This window comes from Diceros bicornis, chromosome 28, assembly GCF_020826845.1.
Source record: "Diceros bicornis minor isolate mBicDic1 chromosome 28, mDicBic1.mat.cur, whole genome shotgun sequence".
NCBI classification, from domain to species: domain Eukaryota; kingdom Metazoa; phylum Chordata; class Mammalia; order Perissodactyla; family Rhinocerotidae; genus Diceros; species Diceros bicornis.
In genome coordinates this window covers 37,349,291-37,373,030 of record NC_080767.1, presented here as the reverse complement: position 1 = coordinate 37,373,030, position 23,740 = coordinate 37,349,291, and the positions used below count along the sequence as shown (strand labels likewise).

General features: G+C 50.4%; 2 protein-coding genes across 3 annotated transcripts; one reads left to right on the top strand and one right to left on the bottom strand.

Moving 5' to 3' along the window:
* Positions 1-1,150: 1,150 nt before the first annotated feature.
* On the top strand, positions 1,151-22,953 carry TOR1A (torsin family 1 member A). 2 transcript variants are annotated; one of them, XM_058524270.1, is made up of 5 exons: positions 1,151-1,350; positions 1,878-2,143; positions 4,231-4,406; positions 4,504-4,631; positions 22,296-22,953. In XM_058524270.1, exons 1-5 carry the CDS (start codon positions 1,170-1,172, stop codon positions 22,388-22,390), a joined length of 846 nt encoding a protein of 281 aa, XP_058380253.1. In that variant the 5' UTR covers positions 1,151-1,169; the 3' UTR covers positions 22,391-22,953. The 2 variants fall into 2 exon arrangements, with proteins under 2 accessions (XP_058380253.1, XP_058380252.1); XM_058524269.1 differs by lacking the exon at positions 22,296-22,953 and adding an exon at positions 9,432-10,068 and having other exon boundaries at positions 1,155-1,350.
* TOR1B (torsin family 1 member B) lies at positions 13,015-19,392 on the bottom strand. Its single transcript, XM_058524271.1, has 5 exons — positions 19,194-19,392; positions 18,321-18,586; positions 16,463-16,638; positions 15,885-16,012; positions 13,015-15,555 (listed from the first exon to the last, which is right to left on the bottom strand). Exons 1-5 carry the CDS (start codon positions 19,390-19,392, stop codon positions 15,314-15,316), a joined length of 1,011 nt encoding a protein of 336 aa, XP_058380254.1. The 3' UTR covers positions 13,015-15,313.
* Positions 22,954-23,740: the final 787 nt, after the last annotated feature.

Sequence of the window (23,740 nt, the reverse complement as noted above, 5' to 3'; positions counted from 1 at the left end):
GGTCAAGGACATAGACAGGCTCCATCCTGCTAGCTGTCTGACGGAGTTCGGCGCCACTTGTGCTGTCATTTTCCCTGAGGCACTTACACAGGTCAGGATGAGGAAGGAGCAGGTCGGTTGACTCCTGGGCTGATTTAGACTGGGTGTTGTGGTAGAGAAGTTTGGCTTTGGAGTCAGATCTGAGCCCTGCTTACAGCTTACTGTCATATCCTTGGACAAATTGTTTTCTCTCTGAGCATCACTTTTCTCATCTGTAAACTGGAGAGTTTTTCTTCCCTTCCACTGGAAGGAAAGGTCAGTGAAGGCAGGAATCATGTGCACTTCATTTTTTTCTTGAATCCCCAGGGTCTGGTCCATAACCTGACATGTAGGCAATCCTCAAAACTATGAATGAGTAAGTGGAAGTAACTCTACAGTGGGGAAACTTGACACACTTACCTCATCCAGGTGATGAAGGTCAACAATCAGTGGTCATAAATCATGTTGACAGTATGTACCCTTGATAGGATGTTATAAAAATAGCACTTTACCTCTGTAAGGTATATTCCTCCCTATACCCATAACCTCAGTCGAATCATAAGGAAAACATCAGACAAATTCCAGTAGTGGGGCATCCTAAAGAGTTGACCGGGGCCCCCCAAAACTGTCAAGGTCATCAAAACCGAGGAAAGTTTTGAGTAACAGTCGTAGCCAAGAGGAGCCTAAGGAGACATGACAACTAAATATAATGTGGTATCTTGGGTGGGATCCTGGATTAGAACTAAGACATTAGGTAAAAACTAAGGAAATCTGAATAAAGTTATATCAATATAGGTTCATTAATTTTAACAAATGTAACATACTAATGTAAGATGTTAATAATAGGGTAAACTATGTGGGGGGTGGTATATGGGACCTCTCTGGACTGTCTTCTCAATTTTCCTGTAAATCTAAAACTTAAAATAAATCTTTGATTTAAAAAAGACAGCGGCTCCCAGTGGCTTCCGGCGCCCACTTCCCGGAAGCGGGAAAAGGCTCTGCCCCGCGCAAAGATGGCGGCCGCCGGCCTCGCGAGGAGGTCCGCCCGGCACAAAGATGGCGGCCGCGGCGGGGCGGAACCGGAAGCGCGGGGCGGCGGCGGCGCGGGCGGCGGTAGGCGCGAGAGCGCGCAGGGCGGCGCGGGTCCGGGCATGAAGCTGGGCCGGGCCGCGCTGGGCCTGCTGCTGCTGGCGCCGCTGGGGGTGCGGGCGGTGGAGCCCATCAGCCTGGGCCTGGCCCTGGCCGGCGTGCTCACCGGCTACATCTCCTACCCGCGCCTCTACTGCCTCTTCGCCGAGTGCTGCGGCCAGAAGCGGAGCCTCAGCCGGGAGGGTAGGCCGGGCCGGGGCTGCGGGCTGGGCCGGGGCGGGGCCGGGAGGGCCGAGCCGAGGCGGCCCGGGGCCTGGCTCCGGGGCCACGAGCGCGCACAGACCGGACTTGGGCCGCAGCCCGGAGGCGAGCCGCAGGCTGGGCTGCCCCACGCGGAACCCCGGGGGTGTGGACGGCTGTAAACTTGTGCAAAGTTCTGCTCCTTCCAGCCGATACGGGAAGGAAGACGGGGGCTCTTCCGGCGCGGACACTGCGGGCCAGCTGCGACCCTCTTCCTGCCCGGCCGTGGGGCGGAGCCAGAGCCGGGGCGAGGGGCGCACGCTGGGGGCGCGGCGGTGGAGCCCAGGACCTTTCCAGGAAGGAGCCCGGGGCCGGCCTCCCTGACCCACCGCTCGCTTCTCACCTCGCCTCTCACCAGATGCTCCAAGAGCTCAGCTGGCTTTGCTGGCTTTCACATGAGCCTGTAAACTTGACTAAATTTTGCCAGCTGGGTCCCCCCCTCCCTCCCTGACTGGCCTTCTTTTTGCCAGCTTTGCAGAAGGATCTGGACAGCAAGCTCTTTGGACAGCATCTTGCAAAGAAGGTCATCTTAAATGCTGTGTCTGGCTTCATAAGCAACCCGAAGCCCAAGAAACCTCTCACCCTCTCCCTACACGGGTGGACGGGCACCGGCAAAAATTTCGTCAGTAAGATCATCGCAGAGAATATTTACGAGGGTGGCCTGAACAGTGACTATGTCCACCTCTTCGTGGCCACACTGCATTTTCCGCACGCCTCCAACATCACCCTGTATAAGGCAAGGGCAGAGTTTTGCAATCCTTCCTGGGTGGCATTGGGTTTGGGGTTTCTTTGTTGTGGGACAGGATTTGGGGCTTCCGTGTTGAAATGAGTGAGCCCTGAAAATGGCTGCATGGGTCAGTGCTTTGGAAGGTGTGGAAGGTTTGAGATGCTCAGAGCAATTACACGATCAAAGCTTCGTGGTAGTTTCTCAAAACAGGCCCAGTGTGGTACTCAGTAAGTGGGGTCCTAGGATTTTAGAGATGGACGTGATCAAATCCAACTTAAAGATCATCAGGTTTAACTCATTTTGTAAAAGAGGAAACGTTTCTAGAGAGGCTTAAGTTTGTTCAACTGACACGCTGCAAACAGCTTTTGCAGTTTTTAACTCGATGGGTAACAGCCTGGGCTTTGGCGGCAGACACACCTGGAATTGAGTCGAAACTCTCCCACCTCCTAGCTGTGTGATCTAGGGAAAGTCACCTGACCTCTCTGAGACTCGGTTCTTCATTTGTAAAGTGGTGGTTGTGAGAATTCAGTGAGCTCTGTCTGTCAAGCATGTAACATGGGACCTGATACATGAGCGTTCAAATCAGCATTAACTATTGTTTTTTTAAATCCGTGTAACAAATGTGCGTGGTGGGCAAAACAGTCAGATACTTAGCCCTCACCTGTGTGAACACATTTTTCCCTTCTGTTGGGGTGAGCATGAGGGTCACCAACTGTCCAGGGGTTTCCAGGATGCGGGACTTTCAGTGCTACCACTGAGAAAATTCCAGGCAAATGGAGGACTTGGTCATCCTAGGTAGCAGTCAGTCTTCCCTACTTAATAGGTCTGTGACTTTGGGCAAGTTACTTAACTTCTCTGTGCCTCAGTTTCCTCACCTGTAAAACAGGGAACACAAGAGTAACTACTCTGATAGGTTTGGGGAGATGACAATAAAATGCTATGTGAACAGTGCTTAGAACAGTGCCTAGCCTGTTCTAGTGAGCACTCAGTACGTGTTCTCTGGTATTGCCTATAAGTTGGGGTGGCAGGTGGGAAAATCTTGGCTGCTGGAGCCTAACGGATCTGAGTGAATCCTTGTTTAAATAGTGACTCGCCTTGTGGCCTCAGGCAAGTCACTTAGCTCTCCTGAGGTTCCTCCTCTGTAAATAGAGGCTGGTCCATAGGTTAGATACATGCACGTGGAACATTGTAACTGTCATCATAGTAGCCAGGCAAAACCCCAGATCATAAGTCAAGACCTACATTGTAACTTCCAGAGCCTTCCTCAGAAAACAAATAGCTAACTCCCCCTCCTCACTGTGCTGGCAGGGAAAATCTGGGAAAGCATTGTATAGAATCATAGCTCAAATTTCTGATTAACAAGAGTCTTTTCTGCTCCTTACCTTGATTGCTTAGTAGTATAAGAAGTACCTAAATATGTTCTTACGGAATGTTTCTGTTTAGGCAGATTTATTTCAGAAACCTCCAGGCATTGTTCCAGAAACTCGAGTGTTAGTGTCACCACACTCATCCTAAAATGTGTGTGCTCTGAGTTCAACTGCTTCTCTTAAATGAGCCTGCGCTCCTCACCGTCCCCACTGGAAGGTCAGAGCACCTTCCCCAGGCCACTCTAAGAATGGAATGAGAGCAGAGGCTGCTCGGTCTCTGCCTTCTTCCAAGAAGGCTGCTGTACACAAGCGATGTAGTCACATCGCCATTTTGATAACAATGGCCCAGCAGCTCAATGACAGAGCATCGATGTGACATCTCACAGTACAAGAACGATAATCAAGTGTGGGGCTTTGGAATCAAGCAGGGTGGGATTCAGATCTCAGCTCTGCCACATGCTAATTTTATAATCTTGGGCAGGTTGATTAAGCTCCTTGTGCCTCAAGTTTCCTCATCTGTAAAATGTGTATGATTGTGCCCACTCCCTGGGGTTGTGGTGAGGAACAAAAGGGCTCGCGTGTCTCAGGTTCCTAGCACAGAGCTGAGCACATAGTGCACACTCCGTGAATGCAGCCATCATGGGAGCGGTGGTGGTGTTGATGCTCATGCTGGTTGAGTCAGCTGCACTTGCTGAGAACTTTGTGTTGGCTTTCCCCCTGGTCACGCAGGATCAGTTACAGCTGTGGATCCGCGGCAATGTGAGTGTCTGTGCCAGGTCCATCTTCATATTCGATGAAATGGATAAGATGCACGCGGGCCTCATCGACGCCATCAAACCCTTCCTGGACTATTACGACCACTTGGATGGGGTCTCCTATCAGAAAGCCATCTTCATATTCCTCAGGTAAGGTTGGGGCGGGGACGTGATTGAAGAGCGCTGAGCCCAAGCCTTTGGGCGTCAGGAAAGAATCCAGTGCTTACCCACTGGAATTATTTTGCAGCAATGCGGGAGCAGAAAGGATCACAGATGTGGCTTTAGATTTCTGGAGAAGTGGAAAGCAGAGGGAAGAAATCAAGCTCAAGGACATGGAGCATGCCTTGTCCGTGTCAGCCTTCAACAACAGGAACAGTAAGTGGGGCCGCTGACCCCTCTTGTCCGTGAGCCCGGGTCCCTAAGTTTTAAGTCAGCCTCACCGTCACCGGGGAGCTGGTTAGCAGTGTGAATTCTCAGCCCCGTCCCTAGCCCCACCGAGTCAGAATTCCTGAGGGACTCTGGTAACGAACCCCAGGGGACTTACGCACTCGCAAGTTGAGAAGCGCTGTTTCAAAGAAAGAGGGAAATTACTGATCATCAAGATCCTGAAAGTTAGTTGTCTGTTTTCTTCGGCTAAATAATTTTCCTTTGTAGAAGAAAAGCGGGTGGTTGAGCAAGGAAGTTGCTGTGGGTGCCTCCGAAGGAGGAGACGACCTGTCAGCTCCCTTTCTTTCTGTGCGTTGCCCGAGGACTCTGAGGCTCTGTGCCCGAGAAGAACAGCCAAATGGTCGGGCCCTTGTTCTGTACTAGGCACTCTGTGAAACACTCCTTTATGTTATATTTCCTTTAATCTTCACAAAAACCTCATGGGGTAGAGGGACCAGCCCGGTGGCGCAAGAGGTTAAGTGCACACGCTCTGCTGTGGCGGCCCAGGGTTCTCCGGTTCGGATGCCGGGCGTGCACTGACACACCGCTTGTCAAGCCATGCTGTGGTGGCGTACCATATAAAGTGGAGGAATATGGGCATGGATGTTAGCCCAGGACCAGTCTTCCTCAGCAAGAAAAAGAGGAGGATTGGCAGATGCTAGCTCAGGGCTGATCTTCCTCACCAAAAAAAAAAAAAAAAAAAAAACCTCGTGGGGTAGAAACTGTTATTGTCCCATTCTACAGATGAGGAAACTGAGGCTCAGAGGGAGACAGTAGCTTGCCTAAGGCCACACAGCCTGTCAGGCGTCTGATTCCAGAGTCCAAGCTTTTAATCTCTGCTTTTGCAGTGAACTCACACCTTTGACCTTGAACCCCTCGGGGTAGAAAGACACCATGAGGAGACTGACACACTGGGTAAAACCAGGGAGCTGTGCGGGTTGACTGTTACCATTCAGGTCTTTGCTCAGGTTCATTCCTTTTTTTTTTTTAATTTTATTTATTTATTTTGTGTGTGTGTGTGTGTGTGTGTGTGTGTGTGAGGAAGATCAGCCCTGAGCTAACATCTGTGCCCATCCTCTTTTTGCTGAGGAAGACTGGCCCTGGGCTAACATCCGTGCCCATCTTCCTCCACTTTATGTGGGATGCCGCCACAGCATGGCTGGACAAGCAGGTGCGTCAGTGTGCGCCCAGGATCCGAACCCAGGCCGCCAGCAGCGGAGCGCGCGCACTCAACCGCTAAGCCACGGAGCCGGCCCGGTCAGGTTCATTCTTGAGATGACAAAACAAAAGGTCTCCTTTGAAACAGACCTGCCAAGTAATTCATTGCAGAGTTATGTGAACAGTATGGGGTATTTTATGTCAGTTTGTGCAACTAGGATGTTACTGATGAAAAACAAAATATTTTGTAGTATGTTGAATAGTTTCTGGGCACGCCAAAAAGTACACGCGTGTGCAACGGAAACCTTAGCCTGAATACCGCAGCAGGTGAGGCCGCGTGCCGAGAACCCGCACTGCAGGGCGTTACAGAGGGATTCCGGAGTGTGAGCTTCAGCATCGGGCAGACCTGGCCTCAGGCAGGTGGCCGAACTCTCCTCCCTCCGTTCATTTAACAAATGTTTATCGGGCATCTACCAGGTGTCAGGCACTGGTGAACAGAGCAGTGGAGAACAGGAGTCCTTACTCCTGGAGTTCACACCCTAATGACATAAATAGGCAAGGAAATGTGCCGAGGATGGATATACATCTACATCCGTATAGAGGTAGACATGTTCCTCCCCCCACCCAATAGGGACAAAGTAAATCAATAAAGAGGGTTTAGGGCGTGCAGGGAGGAGGATGGGCTGCAGGTTTAAATATAGTGTCAGGGAAGGCGCACTATGGGGGTGACGTTTGGGCTGACCCAAGGAGTGAGGGAGTGAGTTGTGTGGACTCGGAGGGAACAGCATGTGCAGGAGCCCTGAGGTGGGGGTGTGCCTGTGGTCACTGGCCGGTCCGGGGTGAACAAAGAACAGGAGGTTAGATAAGAGGTGAGATTTGGGGTGGGGGTGCAGAAGGCCTGGGGGGACTACTTGGTTTTGACTGCAAGTGGAGGAGGGGACCCCCGGAGGGTTTTGATCAGATGGTGACATGGTGGGACTTAGTTTTAACAGGACTGCGCTGGCTGCTGGGTGCAGAGTAGACTGAGGCGGCAGGGGCAGGGAGACCGGTGAGGGGGCGCTGTAACAACCCGGGGGAGAAATGCCGTGGCTGGGACGGCATGGGAGTGTGGGAGTGGTGTGATATGTCGGGCTGGGATGTATTTTGAAGGTAGAAACAGTAAGTTTCCTAAAGGATTGTGTGTGGGAATGAGAGAGAGAGACGAGTCGAGGATCTGGCTTGAGTCCCTGGAACGGTGGCACAGCCCCTTAGGGGGACGGAGTGCAAGGGGAGCAGGTTTGTGGGGAAGGGTGGGAGATGAAGACGGGCGTGTTCCTTGAGCAGTGACACGTGTTCCGTGAGTGATGACACGTGTTCTGTGAGTGATGACACGTGTTCCATGGGCAGTGACACGTGTTCAGTGAGTGGTGACATGTTGGAGACATCCAAGCAGAGATGTGGAGCAGAGGGCTAGATACCCCAGTGAGCTCCAGGGCAGCCTTCAGGCTGAGGATACAAACTGGGGAGTGGTCCCCAGCTCATTTTTAGAGCCACAGACGGTCTGAGGTCGCTTGTTCCACCAGCAGAACACTCTTCCTGGGTCTCTGTGTGGTTGGGTCCTTGTCAGTCAGGCTCTGCCCAGAGGTCACCTCTCAGCCAGGCCTTGCCTGACCCCCTGGCTCATTCGCCTTCTGCTGTCCTGTCCTCGTCACTCCACCTCAGCACTCACAGCCCACGTTCTCTGAAATTGTCAACTTACTGGCTTGTTGGGTGGCTCCTCAATTGTCAACCCCGTGAGGGCAGCGTCCGCATGTGCCTGGCTCTGTGCTCTGTCCCCAGGGCCCAGGGCGTGCCTGGCACACAGTAGGCCTGCAGGAAAGGACTGTTGCACTTGTTACTGCTCAGCGGTCAGCTCTGTTCTGGCCCCTGGCCACAGACTCTGCCCCATCCGGGCAGTCAGGTATTCACTCAGCACCAGTTGTATGCAAACTGTCGGGAAAGGAAAGCAAAAACCCCAGTTGTGATATTGGAACTTGGAAGAAGTATGTATCTGGTCTTCATCTCTGTTTCTGGCACAGAGCTCCTAAAACCCTTAGACTTTCCTAAGTGATAAGAGCCATAAAGGTGTCTTGATATTCATAACAGATCCCTTTCAGCCACACCTGAGTTTGTTGATGAGATGACCTTTGACCTAAAGATGGGGGCTGGTTGCCAGGGGAACCAACCCTGTGATTGGAGGGTTGGGACTTTTCAGTCCCACCACCTGACCTTGGGGGACGGGAGAGGGGCTGGAGGTTGAACCAATCACCAGTGGCCAGTGATTTAATTAATCATGCCTATGGGATGAAGCCTCCATAAAAACCCAGAAAGAGAGGGTTCAGAGAGCTTCTGAGTTGGTGATCATCCCACATGGTGGAGATTCAGGGAGAGTAGTGCTCAGAGAGCATGGAAACTCTGCCCCTTCCAACATACCTTGCCCTGTCTATCTCTTCCACCTGGCTGTTCCTGAGTTATATCCTTTTATAATAAACTGATAATCGGGTAAGTAAAATGTTTCTCTGAGTTCTGTGAGCCACTCTAGCAAATTAAACAAACCCAAGGAGGGGGTCACTGGAACCTCCAATCTTTAGCCTTTCGGTCAGAAGCACAGGTGACAGCCTGGACTTGGGATTGGCGATTGAAGTGGAGGGCAGTCCTGTGGACTGAGCCCTCAACCTGTGGGATCTGACACTATCTCCAGGTAGACAGTGTCAGAATTGAGCTGTATTGTAGGACGCCCAGGTAGTGTCAGAGAATTGCTTGGTGGTGTGAAACAAACACATACCGGAATTGGTGTCAGCCTCAGACCTGGATTAAGGCACAAGAAATTAAGTGAGAAAGCAGAAGGGAACTGGTTCGCGTGAAGAAATGCTGGCTGTGACCCAGCAGGTGCTGTGTCGTCTCAGAGGAGGGAGCAATGCTGGGTCTAGAGACCCCGGAATGCACCAGGGGACGCGACTGGGTGGGTGCAGAGCCAGCCTCCATCCCGGGAAAACACATGGCAGAGTCCATGCCCTGCGGCCCTAGCAGAGCACTGTCTGCCCACGTCACTACTTTGAGGGTTCTGTTTCTCGGTCCCTCCCAAATGCTGCGTGCGGTTTGGACACACTGGCCCTGGCAGTGGATCGCTACTCTGTCGCTAATCCAGTTGCTGCAACTCCAGTGAGTCGCAAGTTTCCGAAATAAAGGCGTGGCCGGTCCTTCCCTGGGAACTCTTCTCACCTTTCGCTTTCTGTGAAACTCTGTTAACCTTCGAGCTGGTCCCTTTCCCACTTCAGATCTTTAAGGCACATCTTGGCAGGCGTCCCCTGAGTCCACAGCCCAAAGAAGGTGTCCCTTCCCACTGTCACGTCACTCTACCCTTTGCTTTAATAGAAGCGTCACAACTTGTAGTTCCTTGGCGAGCCCACTGGTGATGCCCGCCTGCCACACGAGCTCGGGAGCTCCCTGAGGGCGGGTGCAGGCTCCGCCTCCAGGGCCTGGCGCGGAGTCCACACCCAGCAGATACGTGTTGGGTGGATGGCGGGCGGGCGGATGGACGATGGATGAACAGCGCCTCTTTCCTTTTCCCAGGTGGCTTCTGGCACAGCAGCTTAATTGACCGCAATCTCATTGACTATTTTGTCCCCTTCCTCCCCCTGGAATATAAACACCTGAAAATGTGCATCAGAGTTGAAATGCAGTCCCGAGGCTATGAAGTTGATGAGGACATTGTAACCAGAGTGGCTGAGGAGATGACATTTTTCCCCAAAGAGGAGAGAATTTTCTCTGACAAAGGCTGCAAAACTGTGTTCACCAAGTTAGATTATTACTACGACTGATGGTGCGAGACTCGTTGCTTCATGTTGGAGAAGAGAGAACTCAGCACCCGCATCTTTCCCTGCACCTCCCCCGCTGCGTTCCCACTCCTGGAAGAGGAGTAAAATGAATTCTCCCTGTTGGACGTGACAGCAGTTTTCCTGGGCATCGTCTTCATTCAGTGGAGCCTGCAGGCTGTCACACCTTACAGGTCATGGCGTCGGAGCAGCCGGTCTTCAGAGGAAGAAGGAGCTGGCTCCCAGCCCCCGCCACCAGGCCTCATGATTTTTTAAAAATCATGTTTTAATTTCAGGTGTTTCTGTTTCAAGGAAGGACGAATAAGTTTTACTGAAAATGTGATGACTTTATTTAAAATGATTTTTAACATTATGAGAAACTTTTCAGACTCTAAGTTGTTGGCTTTGTGTGTTTTTTTAACTGTTTTTTTTCCTGTCATTATAACATATACCACGATGTCTTTATGGTAAAAAAGTCCAAGCCCGAGTCCTTGGCATGTAAGATGGCATTACTGGAGACCAAGGCTGGAGCAGTGACAGAGCTGTCACAGGCGGACCATCGCAAGGGGCAGTGAAGTGTTTAGGTAAAAGTACAGGTACAACGGAAGAGGACACGCTCAGGCACGTTGCAGATAAACCCTAAATGGGCCTTGATCTCAGTTACATTATGAACTGTGGGAACGATCTTAGTAACGTTGTGACATCTGTTAGAAACACTTTCCTTCCAGAAGAGTATTTCCAGCTTGTCACTTGCCAGTCATTCAGCTTGCCATATTTTTTTTTTTTTTTTTTTGGCTGGGAAAGATTTGCCCTGAGGTAACATCTGTTGCCAATCTTTTTTTTTTTTCCTCCCCAAAGCCCCAGTACATAGTTGTATATTCTAGTTGTAAGTCCTTCTAGTTCTTCTCTGTGAGCCATCGCCACAGCATGGCTACTGACAGACGAGTGGTGTGGTTCTGTGCCTGGGAACTGAACCCGGGTCACTGATGCAAAGCGTGCTGCACTTTAACCGCTAGGCCATCAGGGCTGGCTCTGGCTTGCCATATTTTTTAAAAACCTTACTCATTTATTACTAATCTTTGTTAGCTTTAATCAGAACTCCCAAAACTTAGGAAAACTTAGCTGCCCCCAAGGATGCTAACAGTGTTTTTATTTATAAATGCAAATAGCTACTGTTTTACAATACAATTGTGTGTAATTTGTGAATACATTTTTTTTTTTTAATTTTTATTTATTTTTCCCCCAAAGCCCCAGTAGATAGTTGTGTGTCACAGCTGCACATCCTTCTAGTTGCTGTATGTGGGACGCGGCCTCAGCATGGCCAGAGAAGCAGTGCGTCGGTGCGCGCCCGGGATCCGAACCCGGGCCGCCAGCAGCGGAGCGCGCGCACTTAACCGCTAAGCCACGGGGCCGGCCCTGTGAATACATTTTTAAAGGAGGAAAAAAAGCCCCTCCAGTGTAGGCCTTATGTGCTTCAGCTCTAAGTTAAGACCCACTGGGTGCAGTCCAGGGTGGAGGGAAGTGAAGTCTGACGCCAGGACCCTCAGCATCCTAGGTCTGCTCCGCCTCCTCGCTCAGCTGCACTCTGAGCTCCTGACACCCAGCCACAGAGTTCAAGTCTAGAGACAACCCCAGCTGAGATGCCAGGCAGGAGCAGGGAGCACTGCAGGAGACTAAACATTCCTGATTTCATGCAGCATGCATATGCGCCTGCAAACAGGTGGGGCTCTTGTGGGGTGTGAGGGCATAAACAGTGCTACGGGGACAGTCTGTGACAGGCACGGAAGACAAGTTGGCAGCCTGGCTGCCAGGGTACCTAGCAGGGTACAGGTACCTAGCCTGTACAGAGGCTCTCTAAGGCTGGCTCTAAGTGTTAGAAAGTTGTGGGGTTTTTTTGTTTTTTGTTTTTGTGAGGAAGACTGACCCTGAGCTAACATCTGTGTCAATCCTCCTCTATTCTGTATGTGGGATGTCACCACTGCATGACTTGACGGGTGGTGTGTAGATCCACGCCCAGGATATGAACCCATGAACCCCGGGCCACTGAAGCAGAGCACATGAACTTAACCACTACGCCACCAGGCTGGAAAGTTCTTTTGTTTTTGCTGAGGAAGTTTGGCCCTGAGCTAACATCTGTGCCCATCCTCCTCTATTTTGTATGTGGGACGCCACCACAGCATGGCTTGATGAGTGACGTGTAGGTCTGTGCCCAGGATCCGAACCTGCAAACACTGGGCCTCCGAAGCAGAATGTGCAGACTTAACCACTATGCCACTGGGGCAATCCCCAGAAAGTTCTTGATGTTGAGCCAAAGCTGGCCTGTTGTCATGTCCCTTGGAGTCACAGATTAGAGCTAATCATTTGAAGATGACAGCCTCAACACCTGGGAGTCCCTAATAAGGGAACACGGGGTCCCCTGAGTTACTGTGGGAAGTTCAGTCTTGGTCGACGAGGCAGTCTGGGGTGGAGCAGACCTAGAAAGTCAGTCTCCTGGGACTTGAGCCCCTTCAACTGAGAAATGAGGGGAGTGGGTGGGATCACAGCGGAGAGGGTCTAAACTTTCTAGAAAGGCAGCCAGCTCATCCTCAGTCCTGGGAAGAGGGTTGGTGTTAACAATTCTCTGACAGAGATAAGAGGTCAGGTTAAGTGTGATTAAGCTGAGATCTGTTAACTAGGATTTCATTCTTGACCAGTCCTGGGTGGGAAGACCTGGCAGTTAGGTTTCCTGATCTGGCTCGGCCTTGCCCAGGTTCAGAGTGTCAGCAGTGAGTCCTATTTGCCCAGTGCCTCAATGTCCTTCCTATGTCAGTTTTAGGAGAGTATATTTGTTTGAAGTCCAGCTCTTTCTGATGATATTTTCATCCATGAAAATACGGGGTATTGGGCCAGCCCAGTGGCTCAAGTGGTTGAGTGCACAAGCTCTGCTGTGGCGGCCCGGGGTTCGCCGGTTTGGATCCTGGGCGTGCACCGACGCACTGCTTGTCAGGCCATGCTGTGGCGGCGTCCCATATAAAGTGGAGGAAGATAGGCACGGATCTTAGCCCAGGGCCAGTCTTCCTCAGCAAAAAGAGGAGGATTGGCAACAGATGTTAGCTCAGGGCTGATCTTCCTCACACACACACACACAAATATGGGGTATAACCCATCATCTAATCCAAATTAACTTTGAGTAACAGCCTTTAGGGTAAATATTGATTCTGTAGGATGTGCAGACCGCCAGCCAGCATGACCAGGGTATGCTGAGCCTAATGACACCCGAATCATTGAAGAGCCTTTATTCCAAGCTCAAACTTTTCAGTTACCAAATAAACCAGGAAAAAAAATCTGCAAGTGACACCTCACATGATAAACTTTACGCTTTATTATTTTATATTCAGTAGGTCAATTCAAACTCTTGCCTACATCTTTCATGGGGTGGGGGAGGCTGGGCCATGGTCAACCGTGGCCTTTTCAAGTTACAAATTAGTAACAGAGGTCCAAAGGTGACCAGCTCGTGTTGAGTTTATTGCATCATTGTAAACAGAGAAAAGGTGGTCTCCTCCTGACCACACACCCAAAGGGTTATAAAAGAAATGGAACTTAGCTCCAATTTGAGGATACGTACTAAAAATTTTAAGCCTCATCTTGGCATTTTTTATTTTTAAAGACTAAGTGTGATCCTCTATGAGGCGCTCCCATATCATAAAACTATTTATTCCACCACATCTCATACAGTCATGTGTCACTTAACGACGGGGACACGTTCTGAGAAATGTGTCACAGGCGATTTTGTCCTTGTGTGAACATCATGGAGTGACCTTACACAAACCTAGATGGTACAGCCTACTACACCCCTAGGCTTACGGTACTCATCTTATGATGACTGTCGTATATGCGGTCTTGCGTTGACTGGAATGTCGTTCAGTGGCGTATGACTGTACAAAAAAGGCCGCACGTTGTTCTCATTACATGTCTGCAGCTGCATTGCAACTATGAGATCGACGCAGAACCATTCACGCTGGCTGGAATCTAAGTCATATTTTCCAATGACCAGGGCAGTCCAGCCGGGCACGGCCACATAGGGTGTCATTCTCAGATGACACCCAGGACCAGCCACAACTTCAGAATGACCTTGTGTGATCTACAATTGTGACCATAATTTACCATGCTTTTAACTATAAAAATTCAGACCATTTGTTTTAAGAGTACCTGATAAAGGAATAGGCAATTATTCCATTTTGTGTCCTTCCCATGTTTTAAAATAAGCAACATCCTATATTTCTATTATCTAAGATTCAGAAGTAAAAACATTATAAAAAAAATACATATCCTTGAAAACTTGAGCATTTCTAGTGTACAATACTTCCACTTTTTAAATTTTTATTTTATTTTTTAATTTTTTTTGTGAGGAAGATGAGCCCTGAGCTAACATCCGTGCTAATCCTCCTCTTTTTGCTGAGGAAGACTGGCTCTGAGCTAACATCTATTGCCAATTCTCCTCCTTTTTTTTTCCCCAAAGCCCCAGTAGATAGTTGTATGTCATAGCTGCACATCCTTCTAGTTGCTGTATGTGGGACGCCACCACAGCATGGCTGGAGAAGCGGTGCGTCGGTGCGCACCCGGGTTCCGAACCCAGGCCGCCAGTAGCGGAGCGCGCGCACGTTACCGCTAAGCCACGGGGCCGGCCCCAGTACTTCCACTTTTTTGGCAATGCAGAATCTGCAAGCTGACCAGTCCTTCTGGGCACGCATCATCCGTGGAGAATGAGCACACCCCACGGATTTCAGACGGTTCTGTGGAGTCAAGTGAGAGGCTGACTCCTGTATAAACTAAAACAGACAAACATTGCACCATGGGAACCAAGGACTCAAATTCAAAGCCAACAGTCTCATGCTGACTCGACTCTAGTGATGGCATGGTAGGGGGGAAATCGGGTGGTGACTGAAGTTCAGGAGTAGAAGAGGTACAAGGAAGCTGCATCGATATGGAGAGAGAGATGAGCGAAGGAACTCCACGACCAGGGCTGTCATCACAGCCAGAGTGATGGACAGACTGAGAGGCCCCGTGTGTCCTGGTCCCCTGAGGAGGCCTCGGACGGAGCCCCCACCCCACACGCAGACAGTTGGCTGGTTAGGAGTGCTCAGCGTGCAGGCCCACGTTCCCACGGGACACTGTCTGTGCCTGACAGTACTGGTTTTAACTGAAAATACTTCCAGTCAGGGAACACTCTATGTGTAAGGAAAAAGAGAGCAGAAGGTTTTCAGCAGGTAAAAACCGAATGCTCCCCGGCCTGCAGCAGGGCCCTGGAACTCCTGCAGCTGTACCAGCAGCTTGAGGTGTGGGTCCCCGGGGGTCAGGAACAGTCGTGGGGCTCCCCGCCACGGCTGTTTTCAAGGCACTTCTGTCAAGGTCAGTAAGTGTGGGGGGATTTTCAAGTTCATCTTCCACTGCAGTTAACAGTCGGATCGCTGCCATGTTGCAAAATACAGGTGTACTCAACAGATTAGCATCTTTTCAAACATCAACTCAGAAACTTCTAGATCCCAAAAGTCCACAGGTGCAAATGTGCAAGACCTGAAGAGGTCTTCAAAGTGCTTCCGAAAAGCAAGGCTGCTGGCGTGCTAAGCTCCCAGCTGCCTCTTACCCTGCCTGGGTAAGAGCTCAGTAAAAATCCAGCCGTGACTGCACGGTCTTGCAGCCCTTGTCTGAGTAGATTTTCTCGTCTTTGGGGAAAAACGTCATTTCCTCTGCCACCCTGGTGACAATGTCTTCATCTATGGCAGAACCGCGGGCTCTCATCTCTGCCCTCACACACATCTTCACGTGTCCGTACTCCAGGGGCAGGAAGGGGATAAAGTAATCGATGAGGTTTCTGTCTATCAGACCGCTGTGCCACAGGCCACCTGTGGAATAAGACACAGCTGAGTTTCCCGCCTGTCACTGTCACCTGCCAAGCTCGCTGCTCCTACAGGGCCCGTTTTGATCCCAACCCACAGTAATTCTTCATGTCTTTACCTCTCGAGGTTCTTTTTGTCAAGCATGGCACAAGCCTGATGTGAGCATCGGCTGGCTACCCCTGCTAACTGGCTTCTAGAATAGAATGCCCTAGAAAAAATCCCTACTTCAGCAAAGCCACGGAGGCAGGCGGATTCCGTGGCTTTGTGAAAGGCTTAAAGAAAGCGGAGAAGACTCTGCTGGCAGGTTAAGGGGCTCCTCAGCCTGGAAGACTCACTATGTTTATTATTGAAGACTCCTACAGATAGTACAGGCTCCAGGTCCTTCAGCTGAATCTCTTCCCTCTTTCTTCCTGCACGCCAAAAGTCGAGGGCCGTCTTAGTGATGAGGTCCCCACCTGCGTTGCTGAGTTTGCCCAAGAAACAAAGATTAGAATCACATATTAAGACATCTGTGTCTAATCAGGCAACATACCTGCTCTCAGGTTTATTCTTAACCATGGAATATTTACTAAGTGCTACTAGACAGAGAAAAAATAGTGGCCGCCCTCAAGGAGCTTAAAATCTGCCTTTTTAGAACTTGCTGCGTAATGCTACTTTTTATAACCCTCAGAGACAAGTGCAGGTAATGAAATTGCCTGTTATCAGCAATTATGTCTTTAATTCATTTTCACCTGCCCATGCTCTGTGCCATGCTGATACTAACAACCCAAAAGGAAAAGAAGTCACAAGTCACTTTTGCCAGGCTGGCACTTCTGTCTCTGGGGAAACAGAAAAATGATGGTTGCCAGGCCTTCATTCTAGCACTGGGAGAATGAAGGGCTTGTGTGCCCCTGAGAAAACCCCTCCCGCTGACCTGAGAAAGATGAAGATGGCTTTCCGGTAAGACACGCCATCAACCTGCTCGTAGTAGTCTAGAAACGGCTTGATTGCATCGATGATCCCGGGGTGCAATTTATCCATCTCGTCAAATATGAACAGGGAGCTCGCACACGCACTCACGTTACCCCGAATCCACTTCTGTAACTGGTCCTAGACCAACCACAAAAGAAGAAATAGGATGCAGAGGCTCGAGGATGTGCCAAGGCAGCAGAAGCTACACTGTGCCTCGTGCTCTGAAAGACGAAAAAAGAGTTCTTTAACAAAGAACTCTTAGAAACTGCCTCCTGGGCCGGCCCGGTGGCTTAGTGGTTAAGTGTGCACGCTCTGCTGCTGGCGGCCCGGGTTCGGATACCGGGCGTGCACCGACGCACCGCTTCTCCGGCCAAGCTGAGGCCGCGTCCCACATACAGCAACTAGAAGGATGTGCAACTATGACATACAACTGTCTACTGGGGCTTTGGGGGAAAAAAATAAATAAATAAAAATTGAAAAAAAAAAAAGAAACTGCCTCCTAACCTCCGTTCACACAGCTTTTCCAAAACTTTATCTGCAAAAAGTGGAAGCAGGCGGAGAGATAGGTGCTAAAATGCAAAGAATTTTTTTCCTGACTCAAATGACGTGCTAAATGTGACTTTTTAAAGGTATCAGAGGTACGAGATATGTGAATATCATTTCACTGTTAACCAACCCATAATTTTCATCTCACTGTGCACTGAAATCTCAAGGTAATTTTACCAGACATAAGGAGGAATAAGAAACTACGTTAAGACTCGCACGGTGCCCAAGACCAGTGCCTTTTACTGGTGCAATGAGCAAAGCAGCTGACCGAGGTGACGTTTTATGAAAAGCGTTTGTTCCTATGCTTTCTTGAAACAAAGAGACTCAGGCAACAAGCCCTCATCCCCCAACCGTGAAAGGCTCCAGAAACGCCGTGAAACTGCTCCAGAGGCCCCTCACCTGACTATATTTCTAGAGATTTATGAAAGAATCTCGAAAACAAGGAAATCCCTGTTTCTTATTGGCAATCTTCCCTGTCTTACAGTCCGTGTGGCAAATGTTCACTTTCACTTCCTTGTTCAGTTAAGTTTCTATTGCTAATTTCAGTCTCCATCCAACAGCAGGAATATTATCCTTTACAAGGACGAGTCATTTAAATAAGAACCTACTAGACAACTTAATATAAATTAAATGTGGAAAGAATATCTCAAAAGAAGAAACAGTCTTAAGATTCAGTTCTCTGAGGCTTTCATTTGAAGAAAGCAAGCCATGCCAAGGATTTGAAGGGTGGGAGGAACAAAGGGAATAAAAGCTATTGAGGAGAAAAAAAAAATCCTCTAGTGCATGTTGCTAAATGCAGAGGCAACGATGAAGCATAGGTGGGAGCCTTAAATGAAGCCGCGTCCAAGCAAATCATTTACGACTGCTCTGCTTAACCAAGGGCTGTGATGGGAATGCTGAACGCGCTCATTCATGGCAGAACGCGGCGACCCTGCCAACTGGGAGTTAGGAGATTTGGGTTCGAGTTTCTGATTTGCCACCAGGTCACAAAGATTGTCAGAAGCAAGTCACCTTGCCTCTCTTGGCTCCATCTTTTAAGGGAAATAACATCACCTATCCCACTGTATCATGTTGGAATCAAGTGAGAAAAAAGTTCTAGGAGAGCTGTACACATGGCAAAGGGTAAATGGGTTACCTTAACCGGGTTAAGGGTGCCTTAACCCAGCGAGGTCTGACGCTAGTGCAGTGAAGAAAAGCAGCAGAGGCAGAATGAGGGAGCAGATGGCCCAGACCAGTTGGAGTGGCCGGTGGATGGGATAACAGGATTCCTTTACCTGGTACAGTTTTATCTGCTGCTGGTGAGGGAAGTGCAGAGTCGATACAAACAGGTGGACAAATTTACTCTTCAGGCCTTTTGAGTGAAGATTCTCAGCCACAATCTGGCTGACAAAATTCTTTCCCGTGCCAGCCCAGCCGTGCAAGGAAAGAGTCAGTGGTTTCTTGGGATTTTTGTTGTTCCGGAAGCCAGTCAGCGCCTTGAGGATCACCTCTGTGGCCAGATGCTGCCCAAACAGCCTCTCCTCCAGATCCAACTTGAGGGCTGCAGGAGCGGGCCCGAGAACAGAGAGAAAAACACATTAAATACGCCCCAGAAAAGCAGCACTTTTCCCAGCTGGCTAACGGCAGAGGCACAGATTAGCAAGTGGTCCCTCAGGGGCTCTGCCAAACCCCTGGGCTGGCACTGAGGCAGAACCACAGGTCGCAGAGTCACACGATGCCACTTCCAAGGAAATGCACTAGGTGGGTGTCCTCCTTAACACTCAGGTGTCTGATAAGGAAGCTAAACGTGTTCGTTCATCCAGTGATTAGCCCCCTCTTGGCTGAGCTGCATGCTACTTCCCCAGCCACCCCTGCTGGCTTGTAAGACAACCAAGAGCCAGATGTGGGCTTTCTGGGCAGACGCTGCGCGTCTGAACACTACTTAACAGGGTTGGCGTGGCGCAGAAGAGCTGGCCACTCTGCTTTCGGTTTCTTCTTACTGTAATCCCAAGGAATCCGAACATTTGGGAAGGAACCGGGGCAGGGCCCCATGATCTGGAGAGTCTGTCTCAGAAGGCACGGCTTCCAGGGCTGGGGTCCGGACCGAGGCCCCATCCGCCCTCCCTCCCCGCACCCCGGGAGCGCCGCGCCCCGCGCGCCCCGCGTACCCGACGCGTTGAGCGGCTGCTCCTCGCGGCAGCACTCGGCGAAGCGGCAGTACACCTCCTTGTAGGACAGGTAGCCGGTGAGCGCCGACGCCGCGCCGATGACGAGGCTCGCGCTGATGGGGTCGAACGCCGCCACCGCGTGAGCCGCCAGCAGCAGCCGCAGCGCCGCGACGCCCCCCAGCCGCCCCGCCCGCCGCATCGCCCCCTAGGAGTCCGCCACCTTCCTGGCTCTGGGCCCCCAGCAGCTGAGAGGCGCGAGGACTTCCGGTTCGTGCGTCACTTCCGCCCCGCAGACCCACCCACCTCCTGGGGTGGCCATGTTGGTGAGGGGCGTGCCTCTGCACCGCCATCTTTGTGAGTGGCACAAAAGGTATTAAGTGACTCAGCCTCAATCCCCACGCCTAGCTTTTACGGTTTTGTTTTCTTTTTCTTTTTTTTTTTTTGTGAGGAAGATCAGCCCTGAGCTAACATCCATGCTAATCCTCCTCTTTTTGCTGAGGAGGACCGGCTCTGAGCTAACATCCACCGCCAACCCTCCTCCTTTTTTTTCCCCCCCAAAGCCCCAGTAGATAGTTGTATGTCATAGCTGCACATCCTTCTAGCTGCTTATGTGGGACGCGGCCTCAGCATGGCCAGAGAAGCGGTGCATCGGTGTGTGCCTGGGATCCGAACCCAGGGCCGCCAGTAGTGGAGCGCGCGCACCTAACCACTAAGCCACGGGGCCGGCCCGGTTTTGTTTTCTTAAGAGCTTCTCAGACCCCCCACACATTGCTTTGTCACCCTTCCTCTCATTTCCCTGGAGCTATAATCAGCGTTTCTCATGTCTACCCACCTGCCTGCCTTCCTGGGGATACACCAAGGCAGACGTGTGCTGGCGTGCACAGTCAAACCCAGAAGTCCATTCTTTCATGCAACATGCTCCAAGACAGGCCCCTTTCGCGATGCTGGGAAGACAGCAGTGAAGGCCCTGCCCTCTCGAGCTTCTAGGCTATGGGGAGTGCAGACAGTGGGCAAGGGCCAATAGTGAGCCAACGGAGAAGCACAGGGGCCGTGGAGCACGCAAGGCTTTTGTTTAAACTGAGAATTGAAGGAGTTAACCAAGCAAAAAATTGAGGAGTAGAATATTCTATGCAGAGAACAGAATATACAGAATGTACAGTTTGGGAACTGAAAGTATTTCACATGGTGGAGGCTGGTGAGAATGAGGTTGGAGAGCAAGACAGAGACTGGAAGTGGATGACTTGCAAGTGCTGTAAGGAGTTTGGCCTCTGTTCTTGGAGGTAATAGGGAGCCACAGAAGGTTTTACACAGGGAGCAACATGGTCAGATCAGAGATCACTGGCTGCTAGGTTCAGTGAGGATGCTGTTACAGCGGTTCAGGTAAACTTGGCCCAGGCTTTGCTGAAATTGATTTGAGTTCATCCATCAGCCAATCTATCAACAAATATTTAATGAACACTGGCTGTGGCAGATCCAGTGCCATATGCTGGGGATACAGCAGGATAAAGGACAGACAGTCCCTGCCCTCACAGAGCCCTGGGAGACAGATGGGCAAGCAGATAGGTTACGTCCAGCATGGTCAGTGCTGTGATGTGGGACGCCCAGAGGAGGCACCTCACCCAACTTGCAGGTCGGGGAAGGCTCTCCTCCTCCACATCTCAATTTTGACCTGAAGAAGGAGAAAAATGACCCAAGAGGCCTGGGGCAAGCGAGGAGGGGAGGGGTAAAGGTGGTCAGGCTGAATGCTCCAGGCAGGGGGAGTCCATGCAGTGGACTGGTGGTGAGCCAGGCACACAGAGAGCCCCACGTGGCTCAGGAGGCTGCAGTGTGAAGACAGGGGAGACTGGAGTGGCAGACAGGGGCCGAACCATCAGGGCCTTTGGAGCCATGCTACAGAGAGGGCTCTATCCTGGGGCCAGAGCAGAGCCATGGGAGGGCTTGGCAGTGATTGTTTCAGACCACTCTGGCCCTGTTCTGAGGTTGGAGGGGCCAAGACTGCGGTAGCGAGACTGCGTCCAAGGCAGGAGCGGTATTTCCGGAAAGAGAAGGTCGTGGCTGAGCTGGAGCAGAGGCAGTGGGAGGGAGGAGAGGGATTTGAGAGTTATTCTGAAAGTGAAAATGGGACTAGGGATGAGCCACTGGGGTTGGGGAGGTGGGAGCACTGTGGAGAAGGAGCAGGAGGAGGGCAGGGGGATGGTGAGGACTCCTATGCACTTCCATTGCTCATGCCAATCCGCTGTTTCTTGCAAAATACGCCATGTGTATGTTGTGTTATCATTAGAATCATAAATGCCAGTTACTGAGCCTTTGAAATTCCACATCTAACACCATTGAATCCTTCCAGCACAGTATACAATCCTTAAAGAAAACGAACATTTCCTTTCAAACGCTAGAGGCCTGAACAGTCTCCCTTGACTTGTGAGCTTCCAGGATTGCTGAGACGATCAAAAGAGGCTGAGTCACAGGAATTGATCTTCCTGTCCTCCCACTGTCTGCAGTGCTGGAGGCTCTGTGTGCATCAGCTCACTGGTACCCCCAACAACTTCAAGAAGGGACTGTTGTGATCTCCACTTTACAGGTGGGGAAACTGAGTTCCAGAGACATCGTGTGTCCAGAGCCACTTAGCTAGAAAGAAAGAGAATGCACCAGGTTCTGTGACTTTGAAGACCCCAATATCCTGTTCTCTGCTCCCATCCCCCCACGCCGCAAAGCCCCTGGAGGCTGCAGAGCCGCTCCCTCCACTCGCATGGCTACACCCCAAGGAGTGTGCTGGGCTTGGCTAGCTGCATGCCGAGCAGCCTCTGTCCTGGGAACCAGCAGGAGAACTGATTAGATTGGATTAGATAAGGCAGACCTGGCAGCCTGCTCATACCTGTGGGGAGAGCTTGTCAGATGGCCCCAGGACAGGTGCTGCTGAGTCCCGACTTTTTTTGGGCGGGGTGGCAGCCCTTGTCATCGGCCTTTCCCTGTCCTAGGTCAGCCATCTTCAGCCTGGGGATGTGAGCTCCCGGAGGCAGGTGCAGACTTCGGAAGGGCATGTGAGAGTGGATCTCTGTGAGGATCCAATGCCAGAAACTCAGTCTCTCTCCTCCTTCCCCGCAGCGGCCCCAGCCTCCTACGGAGCTCCTGTCTCACCTCTGGCCCCTGGAAAGAAGAAAAGTCACTCGGTAATTTTCCCCTGTGGATACATGAAGTAAATGGAAAGGAAGAAGAGAGAGAACCCCAGCCATCTCATCAAGGGACACACTTTCCATAAAATTTTAATTCTTTGTTTAATAATTATTTATAAAAAATTTGTAACACATTTCTGTTGTTTTGATCGATTGTGTACTAACAATAATCCAAAAGAAGTGTTTTAACACCTAGAGCTTTGTGATCACCAGAAAAATTTTTGTATTAAATTTTAGTCTGTAGTATATACGTGCCTTTGTTGCGGAGAAATAAGATAAGATGATCAATAAAAGACTTCTAGGCAAAAAAATACATTTCATTAGAATGATATTTGATGGCAGAGTAGAATGGAAATATGAGTTCAAGTACAAAAAATGATCGTAATATCTCACTTGTTCATGCATTTTGTAGATGGATGATTGCAGGTAAAACTGCTATAACGTCCAGATTCCATTGAGTACGTCTAGAAGAGCAATGTAGCAATGTCATAATCTTGTTACTTACGATAGACAGGAAATTGCATCTTTGGCAACCGTTTAAACTTATGCAAAGTTTCAGTGTCGATCTAAAAATGTGCAAAAGGGATGTGTGAGCAAAAAAAAAAAATGTGTGAAGACCCCTATCCGAAATCATACCCCACTTAGTAGGCATTTACTCTTCATTCTTCATGTCGACTCTATGCATTTACTGCAAGTAGTTGATGCCTCCCTTCTGGATTACCAGCTGCTAGAGAAGGACTTGTTTGTTGATCTGGAGCTCGGTCCCCTGGCTAGATGGTCTCCTTCCTCTCCAATCTTCCTCTCCTTCCTCTTGGTTGCCACATCTTCCCTGTCTCCCACTCCTTGGTCCTGAACAACCCCGAGGCTCAATTCTAGACCATTCTCTCTCTATCCTCTCTCTCTGGGTGAGAGGGCCCCCAACTTTCTCTCTCCAGATCCTGCATCTGGCTGCACACCGGACGTCTCCACTTGGCTAGTCACCAGCATCTCAGCATCCACTTGGTTAAAACGCAAGTCTTGATTGTTTTCTCCAAATGTGTCTCTCCCGCCGTGGTCCCTACCTCAGGTAGTGGAACCATCTTACCCCAGTTGCTTAGTCCCAAACCTAGGGGTTGTCCTGGATTCTTTTTCCCTAGCTTCCACTTCTAATCCATCAACTGGTTGCCGGCCCCATCTCCAAAACATATCCCAATATGCTTCAGTCTCCATCTCCTTGGCCACCCGCTATCCAAGCACCATCATGGATGGCCACAGTAGCCCCTTAGAGGGTCCGCACATCCACCCTTGTCCTCTCTGATCCATTCTCCCCTTGACAGAGATAGGTGGTCTTTTCACAACAAACTAGATCATGTCACTCCTGCTTTGAACCTGTCGATG

Excerpts from the sequence above, each read along its gene's own strand:
- TOR1A (XM_058524269.1), top strand. The coding sequence starts at position 1,170 with ATGAAGCTGGGCCGGGCCGCGCTGGGCCTGCTGCTGCTGGCGCCGCTG. Across the intron at positions 4,407-4,503 it reads GCCATCTTCATATTCCTCAG|CAATGCGGGAGCAGAAAGGA; the intron begins GTAAGGTTGGGG and ends ATTATTTTGCAG. Across the intron at positions 4,632-9,431 it reads AGCCTTCAACAACAGGAACA|GTGGCTTCTGGCACAGCAGC; the intron begins GTAAGTGGGGCC and ends TCCTTTTCCCAG.
- TOR1B (XM_058524271.1), bottom strand. The coding sequence starts at position 19,392 with ATGCGGCGGGCGGGGCGGCTGGGGGGCGTCGCGGCGCTGCGGCTGCTG. Across the intron at positions 16,639-18,320 it reads AGCAGATAAAACTGTACCAG|GACCAGTTACAGAAGTGGAT; the intron begins GTAAAGGAATCC and ends TGGTTGGTCTAG. Across the intron at positions 15,556-15,884 it reads AGTCTTCAATAATAAACATA|GTGGCCTGTGGCACAGCGGT; the intron begins GTGAGTCTTCCA and ends CTTATTCCACAG.